The 11,081-nt window shown below is 42.5% G+C and overlaps 1 protein-coding gene across 1 annotated transcript in view; it reads right to left on the bottom strand.

The window, feature by feature from the left end:
- Positions 1 to 3,881: 3,881 nt before the first annotated feature.
- Arhgef26 (Rho guanine nucleotide exchange factor 26) overlaps positions 3,882 to 11,081 on the bottom strand; it is a 111,134-nt gene continuing 103,934 nt past the window's right edge. The window contains exons 12-14 of the mRNA NM_001427682.1: positions 7,722 to 7,789; positions 6,457 to 6,561; positions 3,882 to 5,817 (exon numbers count right to left, since the gene is read on the bottom strand). Of these exons, the coding sequence (NP_001414611.1) occupies positions 5,675 to 5,817; positions 6,457 to 6,561; positions 7,722 to 7,789 (316 nt within the window). The 3' untranslated portion in view covers positions 3,882 to 5,674. The remainder of the gene's footprint in view (positions 5,818 to 6,456; positions 6,562 to 7,721; positions 7,790 to 11,081) is intronic.

Raw genomic sequence — 11,081 nt, 5'->3', positions numbered from 1 at the left:
CATACACTTTTCTCTTGTTTTATTTTCAGTTCATAGAAGCCAACTGTTTTCCTTGGATTTTAAGATAAAAATGGATGGATGCATACATAGCTTATTCATTCATTTACTGAAGGCCATCCTGGTTGCATCCGAGTTTAGATGACTGTGAAAACAGCTGCTGTAAACCTTTATGCACATTTTTATGTGTATGGACATGTTTTTGACTCACTTGGATAAACCCAAGGCCTGTGATTGTGGTAGGGATTATGTGGCAGTAACTGCCAGACTGCCTTCCCAAGGCTTTATTGCATTTCACCTAGCAGTAAAAGTTCCTGTTTCAGTTTCCTCATGAGTGTCTTGGGTTATTAGTGTCTTCTCTTACAGTATTTTGTTTAGTTCTTTTGTTAACGGGGTCTCATTATGTAGACCTGCTGGCTTGGGACTCAGAGGTCTGCCTCCTGCCTCCAATATTGAGATTGGGATCATAGATTTATACAGCTATGTAACCATGCAGGCCCCTTTTAGCTGTTTGAGTTGCCTGAGGATATTTGGTCTATAGCTCAACATCTAAGAGACATGTGTGCTCTGATGAGGTATCCAGATCTTTGCTCTTGTTTAAAATTGAAAGCATTCCTGCACTTGGAGTTAAAATTTAAGAGTTCCTGGTATATTTTGAGTGAATAACACACATTTTATTTAGTAGAACAATTTTTAAACTTTTAATATACTTTGATCATATTCTTTCCCTCCCTCAAAACCTTCCAGATCCTCTCCCCCTTCCTACCCACCTAACTTTAAATTCTTTCTCCAAAAAGGAAACAAAAACCCAGTACAACAACAAAGAACCCCCAAACCTAAGAAACCCTCAAAATAATTAAACACACACATACAAACTGTGGAGTGTGTTATATTATGTCAAGTATTCCTGAACATTAGGCCTGTCCTGGAGTGGTTGATATATCTGGTGTCATTCCATTGAAGAAAACTGATTTTTCCCCTTTCCCAGCAGGTATAAGAGACAGTTCAGTTTTAAAACTTTACCCTGGTGACTGGGTTTTCAGTCATTCATTCATTTAAAAAATATAACAAAGATAAAAACTATCACATGGAGGTTAGACAAGCAAACCAACAGAAGAAAAAGTGTAAGAATCTGAGACCCACTCATTCACACTCTCAGGAATTCCATCAAAACACTGAACACTTTATGCAAAGGACGTACCTAGTAAAGACCTGGAACTTGCTTCAGTCTTGCTTCAGTTTATGTGAGCTTTATGTTCATTCTGAGGGCCTTGTTTCTGTTATGCCAAAGTTGCAGGTACCCTGACCACCAAGGAGCCAATTCCGGTGTAAAGCACCAGCTAGGGCTCAGAGCTCACAAGCTCTAGAGCAAGGTCTCCCTGTTGCAGTGGGTCAGAGTGTACCCCGAATCTAGGGGTTCAAACTTTTTGTGCTTACAACGAACTTGGGGAATTTTGATACAGGTAAGTAAGTTCCTATTTTAAAAACTGCCATTTCTGGTGTAATCTACAGAAACCAAACTTGAGGGCAGAACTACCTGACAAACAGGATGTTCGGGTTTTCTGTTCTCTGCGGGATGTCTTAGGTTATCTCTGTGTACCTGGGTCCTGCTGTTGTAGCCTTGACTGGCTGTTGCTAAGGGGGAGTGTTAAGGGGGAGTGCCGTAGGATGCTCAGGTGAAGTTTGTGGTTATCTTCCTGGAATTGGAGTTTAGCCCTTGGCCTCTCATAAAATGGGGTTTCTTCCAAAACAAGAGTTGGTTGGGCTTCCTTGGTGTCCTCCCTCCCTCCTGGCTCTCCCACACTTTCTGCCTCTTCCATGGGGTTCGATGAGCTCAGAAGGGAAGGATTTAGGATTTAATGGAGACTTCTCATTTAGGACTGAGCATTCCAAAGTCTCTCAGTTTGCAGAATGTCTGGCTATGGGTTGCTCTCCTTGTTCCCATGTGCTGCAGGAGGAAGCCTCTCTGATGGATGGCCAAGGCACTGATCCATGACTACAGTAGAATAAATGCCTTGATAAAGGAGGCATTTCCTTTATCAGTGATGATAAACTTGCAAAACTTTCTCACTGAGGCTTTTTAGGGAAATTCTAAGTTTCCCAATTTTGTTCTGTTGAATATACCTTTGATGTTGTCTTCTATCACCAAAACCAAGGTCACCTAAAGTTTCTTTGATTTCTGAAGAAGTAAAAAGCTTTGCATTTTACATTTGGGTCTAAGTTAATGCAGATGTCTACCTGAATTTAACCTCCATTAGCATTCAGGTATTATTATCTTTAGTCAGACCTTTTATCTTAAGGGTCGTTTATCTAATGCTGATATACATGTAGATGCTGTGCATTTATCCCTTTCTATGTCTACAGGAAGTGGACTCAGTTGGAGGTCACCCTTTTGCCCAGGATCACTCTCCCTTCCTAGTACAGCTTACTTCTAGACTGGTTAGATCACCTTGTTCATCTCCTCTGGTAATACTCTCTGCCTGTCCTCTAGGACTCCATTTAAATCCTTATAATCTCCAGTTACTTCCTCTGGGATTTTTTTTTTTTTTTAGTATCCTCTAGTCTTTCTTCCAATTCCCTTGGGATATTGTTTAACTGTTTAAGCTCATAGTTAACTATGTAATTTCTAGGTGTTTTAGATTTGTTTAAATTTCTGTAGTTACCAGATCTCTATTCTATTTTTGTTGTTATCTCTACAAATAACATTTGCAAATATTCCTGATTATTTTAGGATCCAGTGTCTCTTGGCTAGTTATTTGTATCAGTCTTTGCTGGACCTATGGCCACTTGCTTATAGAAATAACTTGATTTCAGGGGATGTTTTGCTTGTACCAGTGAGGTTTTGGTTTCCTTTTGATAATATTGAGAGTCCATTGAGCAAAACGCTTGCAAAACGCTTGTCTGTCAGGCCTATATTCCCATTCCAGAGTAAGGTTCTGAGGGACCCAGATCACTATAGCATATACTATACTCTGAAGCATTCTTAAATTGCAAATCAAAGGGGCTCAGCTTTTCTGTGGCTTCCCAGTGCTTTGGACAAAGGGAGCACAGGATAATGCATTCTGCTTCTTACTAGAAGTGGTATACCCATCGCTCTTGATCCCGGGCAAGCTTGAGTAGGAGTATAACAAGGATGCGTTAGACTCCTGAGTTATGTGTGGTACAGAAGGGTATGAGGGGCATTTGCTGTCACATGGTGTTCTTTAGCTGTAATAAAGTTGGAAGTACCCAGCATCTTAAGGTTCTATGGTGGCTGATGGAAGCTGAGTTCTAAGACAGCTCTGCTAACTTCTACCTCCCTGTTGTTTTATTTTATGTTGCACAGCCAAGGAAATGTACAGATCTAACCAAGAACTAAACTTATTTCTGAAACATTCATTAGCCTGCTTAAAAAAATAAGTTAATCATCAAGCCTAATTTAATCATGAATCCTTTAAAGGATTGAAAACAGGGAGTTAAGTTCTAAGTACCAGTAATAAGCATTCTATTGCTGCCTTGATGACTGAAGGATAATATAACACTTGCAGCCATGTACCTGGGACTTCTGACTTTTCAAATGTAAGATATTCTACACAGACACGGAGTGAGTATTGCTTCAAGTCACTCATTTTGTGGCAGTCTTACATACAGTAATGGGAAACTGATACAGATGGGTTTGGGTTTTTTCTTCTATGATTTACTAGAAAAGCACAAAAACAGTAGGACCCAACTCCCAAAAGCATCCATTTCCCAGGGTAGCTGACGCCAACACATGCCCAAGAGATTACACTGCTAGAGGTTACTAGAGATTTACACCGCCAGAGGTTACACCGCCAGAGGTTACACCGCTAGAGGTTACACTGCTAGAGGTTAACACCGCTAGAGAGTACACCGCTAGCTGTAGGTAACTTCAGTATAGCTTTTATTTAACCACAGATCCCCAGGCCATAAACTTCACACCACAAGTAAATCAATCACACTGGCACAGAAAGACACGTATATATAAAGTCTTTATAAATTCACAGGCTTTGTTGAAAGTATACAAGCAGTTTCAATTTATTGGAACAAAAGTAACATTTCTGTTTTTGCAGGAGTGAAATCATTGTACATTTCAAAGAAGACATAAAAATGTTCAAAACAATCACAGTTGAAATGAAACGCTGTGACTGTTAAATACCTGCTCTACAGGAACACTTTTATAACAGTGTTCAGCTGCTTGACTGAAAGGATGCATATATTTCCACACTGTTTAACACTTATAAATTAATTCACAGGATTCATAGTATTACTTTATAGCTCCAAATGGGTATTAGCAAAAAATAATACAAAATGACTCCTCTTTCAAGCAACACCATCTGCCTCAAGTAAAACATATTAAACTACAACTTGTTAGTACACAAGATTTCCTGTTTTATTATCCTGGGACATCTCGTGCTGTGGGCTACTGCTGTTGCTTCATTCATGTACTTAACTCTTACCTCCAAGGACTGGAATGTCTTTTGCAAGGAATACATACACAGGCAAAAGGAAGGCAACCCAAAGGTAAGAAGTGCCTGGGAGCCCCACTCCTGTTTACTGCTGAGGTGGATGGGTTGCAGGATATGAGCCACGCACACCTACACACTGGGCTTCTGGAAACTTACTGTGTAGGTGCTGTTTAGACAGGAGTAGGGACGTGGGACAAAGATTTGAGCCTGCTAATGTCTGTATAGATTTTACTTGGTGAACAGAATAAAGGGATCATAGTTACCAATGAAAACATTTCCCATGTCTTCGAAACCTTCATTACCTTTTAATAAACTGCATTATACCACATTTTCTCTCTTTGTCCTAGTGGAAAAACAAACTCCAAACCCATCTACCAGGTATTGAATGCAATGAATTTCTGCTAGCTTCAACGTATTTCAAGCAAGTACCTTGTTGGCATCTTGATACTGCCTAGGCTTAATTTTCTCTTTCTGAAGATTGTTAATATATGTTCCAGCCATTTTCAATTGAAAACAAGCAGAATTGTCAGGAACCATGTGTCACTGGAGGCAGAGCAATCTTAGTCAGCTCTTTAGCAGTGGACCCGTAATATCCTGTCTTCAGGATGCTCTCACATCCATGAGCTGTAAATCCCATGTCACTTTAGTAGTTTAGGGTTGCGATGCTATAGTTACCTAAGACCAACATTGAATGAGATGGATTTTTAAAAATCCTCACCGGGTGGCTCCTCACCTTCCTTCTAATAAGGAAAATGGTGGCAGAGTTCAAGTGTCAATTTCCCTTTCGCAGAAAGAGGTTTACAAAACATGACAGCTCACCTACCTATTATTAGTTCCTTTTGGAATTAACAACATTAGGCTAAGACACAAAAAGTATTTACAAAATGGACACTCAAAGACAAACTTGCTGATGCTGTGGGACCATACCAAAGAGAAACTCATGGGGAAGAGCAACTTTCTGCGTGAACTGGGGGCAGAGAGGCCAAGATACAGCATCTTAGAAAACACACCAACACTTGTCATCGCTGAAGTAGTAGCCTGTTGAGTGGATGTTCATTATGCAAAAGCTGAGCTTTGAGGGCTAACTGCATCTGGGAGCCGTTCTTCCAAAGTGCAGGGTGGCTTGGCAAGCTTATAGGCAAGTGTTTCCACTTTTTAATTAAGCAGATTGTAATGTAAAAGTAGCCCTGTTCTATTGGCCGTCTGAGAGGTTACACGTTGGTTTCCAGTCCTAGCAAGCGTCCCATCCTTTCCACATTCTTATCAATAGTAGCTTGACATGTTATCTCCTTTGCACATTCCATTGGAAACCAGCCCCGCTCTCCATCTCGGAGTCGTTCCCCTTCATACCAGCCTGCAAGGCAAAACAGGCTGCATTAGACAGGGGACGCCTGGAGGTATCATTCTGTGCCAGCTTACTCTGAAAAGAGCTTTCTTCTGTAGGTTGGATACCGTGGAGAACAGTCAAGAAGAGACTTGAGTGCAGTAGATGCCTGTTAAGGTTAAAATGAAGTGAAGTCGGGCAAGGTTTCGATGAGCGATGATGCACCAGAGGCTGACCATGAGCAAAGCTCTGAGGGAGGAGGCTAAGAAAGACAGCTGGCTGAGCTCAGAGTGGGAATCCTTTGGGCAGGCACTGCAGGAACAGCTTCCTTTTTTAAATAAGGGGGCATGGCACAAAAGCTTCTGGAGGAAAGAATTAGGTGACTGCAGGGCTGGGAAAGAAAGGAACCATGATAGTGACTGCATGTGTGTAAACATAGGGAAGGAGCGGGGGCAGGGTAAGGCTTTTCAAATGCATCACCTCTCAATCAGTAGGGCTCTGAGAAGCTTCTGAGTTGGGACATGAATTGTCAGGAACCAGGTGAGAAACGAGAGGGGAAGTTGAGGCTGCCTCGGCTAGAGGAGCTGAAGCATCAGTGTCAGGATATGGAATATAGGTGTTGTAACGAAAGCACTAGTCCACCAGTGCCTATGAGGACATTCTACTCACCATCGCCAACACGCTGATAAATGAGGACCACATCTGCCACCTGCAGGGACAGTTCATCTGGCTGTTTGGCAGTAAAAGACCTAGTGATTTCCACCTGGGTCAGTGCTGTGGAGGAAGAGAGACATGCTGAGAAACAACGTGTACAAAGCAGCAGTATGCATTCACTCACTGGGCTCTGACTGCAGGGTTGGCGCTGGTGGTCTGAGTCGGACTCCCAAGGCAGGTTAAAGAAGCCTCGTGGTTTTAAGTGTTGGGTTTGGGAGGACTCTTACAATGCATGGAGATGCTCAACAGTAGCCTTGACCAGGAGTCATGCATTGTATTACATGGGGAAATGGAGTTGAAAGAGGAAGTGGAAGGCCATGATTGTATAACTCATACCATCTGCAATGCTGGGGCTCAATCCACAATGACCCTATCCTATCAGCAACCAGGCATAATGGCTGTGGCAAAGCTTAGAGAAAGTGAGGGCCCAAACCAAACAATGGTCAGACTCCTCAGTGCCCCAGATGCTGATTTGCAATAATACAACCTCAACAGAACCGAGTGACATGGCTTCAGTATTTGTTTTTAATATAAAATTGATATCAAGACAACCACTTGCTTTGACTCTAAAGGCTGTAATTATTAGGGAGTTCCAGAAAACCTCATTTGCAAGCCTCTTCCTTCAGTCCTCCAACAAGTCATCCAGAAATATAGCATGACAAAGAATGGGCATGCTACGACACCAGAAGAATAAAGTAATTTTCTTGACATTACCACCTACACAAAACGGATTATGAAAAATTAATTTTCTTTAGGCCAAAAACTTGTAACCAGATATGGCAGTCTATATCCTGTAACCCCACCCTTTGGGAAGCGGAGTTCGAAGTCAGTCTGGACTAGTGTGAAACTCAGGCCAAGCAGCTACATAGAAAGTCTTTTTCTCAAAGCAATAAAAATCAAACACATGCCGATACTTTTATATTCAAACCCATTAGTAACCGCTAGCTATAAGCACTTTATAGTCCAAGCAGGACTTTCACCCTGCATAATTAACAGTCCAACTGATAACCTACAGTGGACCCAGTGCCTCTGACTCACAGATGGAGAGAGAAACCAGAAAAGCTAAGCAGCCATTTCTCTTGTTTAGCAACTAACACAGGAGGACTAACAGTGGTCCTGGAAGAACCTTTTAAAGTAGGGAGAGATGAAGATACTGTAACCAGTCAGGAGCCATGATGGCCAGCAGAGGGCAGAGCGCCCTCGTGTTCCAGGAAACTTACTGGTTCTGTCTGGTGGCTGCTTCCCACTGCTGTGTCCCAGGGCTGTGATCCAACGGGCTCGCTCACTCCTAAACACAGACAGCAGGTGCAAATTAGGTTAGTCCCCTAGACACTGAAAGTAGTTTATTCTAGACAGCCAGTGCAAACCCATTCCTAACACAAGGAAACTAAAGGGCAGGGGACTGGTCTTGGAAACAGGCAGGAGTGATTTTTATAAAGGAAAAGCAGTCATCATTGTCAAACATATAAATGTGGCTAGTTATTGAGTAGAGGGGACTTCTCATTTAACTGCTGGACATTTAATGAAGAACTGAGTAGCAACTGAATCAGATACTTAGCACACTCCTCTGATGTTTAACAGTTCAGAGGACCAATTTCACTTGTAAGGCAAGCCCATGAAGCAGGAGCCTTTCCCTCCCACATACTCAACCATTTTGGTAAAGAAGGCAAGAAATCCTTTTTCTACGTGTTAGCTTTATTCAAATAAAAATTCTGACATAGTTAGACTATCCTCAAATGCTTTAAAATATTTTCATGAGCAAGAAAAGATAGCCAAATTATTTAAGTTAGCAATAATGCTAACTTACTACTGTGTGAAACAAAAACTTAACTGTTACTTCCACAAGTCCTGGGTAGGCACAGCACTGTTCTACCACATAATCATCCTTGTGTATTTTTGAAAGCAGTTAATTAAATTACACGGATATACTATTTTAGTTCTCTATAAAATCTTCCAAAATGCCATGTGTGGGATGAGTAGTATTTTGGAGGTAAACAATTTAAGCCATTTTACTATGCAATACACCTTCTGGGCAGGCATCTTTATCCCCAGATACTTGAAGAACATTCTCCTTACTCTCCTAATACCTTGCAATGTATTTTCGCTTCCGGGCGTGTGCTCCTCTTCCTTACGGAGCAGAGCAGCCCATGTAAGGACCTACAACAGGGCACACCAGCCCATGCTCTTCCTCTGTAATCTTCCTGCTTCCCTTTCTTTCCTGCAGGCTTTGTCTATTCCCTACTGCCTGTGAGAAACCTAGCCCTCTGGGGCTGCTGAGATGGCAGAGACGCACTTGATATTGTGGAGGACTCAAGTTCAGTTCCTAGCACCCGCATAGTGACTTACAGTTGCCTATTACTCCAGCTCCCAGGGATCCGATGTCTCTGGCCTCTTCTAACATCACCCACACTCACATCACACACACACACACACACACACACACACACACACGTAATTGAAAATAAATCTAAAAAAAATGCATCACAACATAAAGAAAAAACAAAACAAACCCAAGTGTTTTAAGAATGCTCAAGTCTGCAAGTGCTTGCTCATGCAAACCATGTCTATATGGCACCAGACCAAGAACCCATGTCTTCTGTCCAATGCAAGTGCCTGATTTGCACCCTATATTTTAAGCCAATCTGTTTTATATATTAGAGAATGAAGTGCTACAGAACATTTTTGCCTAGTGCTTCTTTGGCTTATAAACTGTCAGTATTGGCAACACAAACCTCACCTCTTCCAAGTAACTCCCCCCATATGCACACCTATTGCCTTCCCTATTCTTAACTGACAGTCTGTCCCCAGGGCACCCTCTGCTCAGCCTCACTATGTTGCTGGTCCAGAGTGGACTCCTGAAACCAGGCAGTGGGGCTGCCTGGCTAATTAGATTATCTCTAGGACACTGCTTAGTGTAACTGGGGCTCAGTTACCATCGTACGAGAGAATGCTATTACCAATCACATGCTGAGCCTTGATCGTTTATACGTTGTTTGCTGCTATTATCAGATCATATACTGACAGGCAGGAGACTGCCACAAGGGAAAGGCCACTCTGCAATATAATGAGATTGACTCAAAAAGCCAAAAATAAGTAAACTGATAAATGTTTTAAAAGTAAAATGAATAGGTACCACAATTCAAATGAAACGTGTGTACTCAAATAATTAAAAATTAGAAGAATGCAAAGAGGGGGCTGAGTCTGTTCAGAGGCTAAGCTCTTGCTAGGCATGAGCTTGGATCTCCAGAACCTATGTAGAAGCTAGATGCTATGGCATTTGAGTGCCTGCAATTCCACCTCTCCTACAGGGCCATGGGAGACATGGAGAATCTCAGGAATCTTTGGGGCCACCGAGCCTACTACAGAATGGCAATGAAGCTCAGTCACCTGGAAGAGTCCTCTGACCCACACACTCTGACATGTGCATGCCTACATCCACATACAGATACTGACAGAAAGGAAGCATCAGGTCATTAACACATACAACTACTAGAAGCTGACGTTACCATCCTGCTTCTAAAACTTGAATATAGAGCAAAGTGCTCTGTCTTGGTTTTGTAAGGAATAAGGAACATTTAACTTCCTTTTAATCAGTCCCCAAGTAAACACTTTAAATTCTGTTGTTTGATGGGGAAAGATCCTTATTATGCCACAGGCTGAACTGGAATTTCCAAAGTACAATGCCAACTGAAAACTAATATCTAGCAGGTGAGTGGTTCGCCAAGGGCAGTCTCCACAGTTCAGTATCTGTGTCTCTCTGTGCCAAACCAAAGCAGGGCAGGTCTTTACCCCATGCTTATCCTGCCCAAGCTGCTGCCTTCCCGTTGCACTTCGGAACGGAATCTTTTACACAGGACTTTGCAGACCAGGCCAATCTCAAGATCCTGCAGCTGCCCCCTGCCACTGAAGTTGAACAGTCCAGATGAAATCATTCACTCCTATGCCATGCTGTCTGGGTACTAATGGCATCCTGTAGACAGTGTGGCCCCTTGCTGGGACTCTAGAGGACAGAACAAGACACTTGTTGTTGCCCTTGCTGAATGGAGCTGTTTCTTGAAAACATTTCAATTGAGTCAGTACCACCCCCTCTTAGAAGCTGTCAAACCACACCAGTTCCCCTGGGGCTTCTACACGCCTTGCCAAGGAGCTGGCCCCACCAGGAAACTGGAAGGAGTGTGTCTCAAAGCAGGAGCTGAGGACTTGCTAAAGACAGGAAAGCCATTATCAGAGTCCATGGCTCGCTCCCCTCCACTCTCTCTTGTTACCATATGAAACAAGAGGAAGAAACAAGAGGAATTCGCAACCTAACCACACAAGCAGTTCAGACTTTTCCCTCTGCCCTGATACCTGTCGGGTATCAAATTCCAAGACAACTAACTAATCCTTCCTTCAACCAACCTTCACTGAATGCACGAGCTCTGCCCTAGGCTGTGGTTCTTTGTTGTTCATAGCCCTTAATATGATGGGGCAAACAAGCAGAATTAAACATGTTCAAGCCCCAAGCAGTGTGCAGAGTCCTGGGAAAGATGCTCCTTAAACTACACTTAACCACAGAGGAGAGAAGACCAAGTGGAAAAGAG

This window comes from Rattus norvegicus, chromosome 2 (genome assembly GCF_036323735.1).
Source record: "Rattus norvegicus strain BN/NHsdMcwi chromosome 2, GRCr8, whole genome shotgun sequence".
Classification (NCBI taxonomy): Eukaryota; Metazoa; Chordata; class Mammalia; order Rodentia; family Muridae; genus Rattus; species Rattus norvegicus.
Note: the sequence above shows the minus strand (reverse complement) of the source record. Positions and strands in the feature narration are given on the sequence as shown.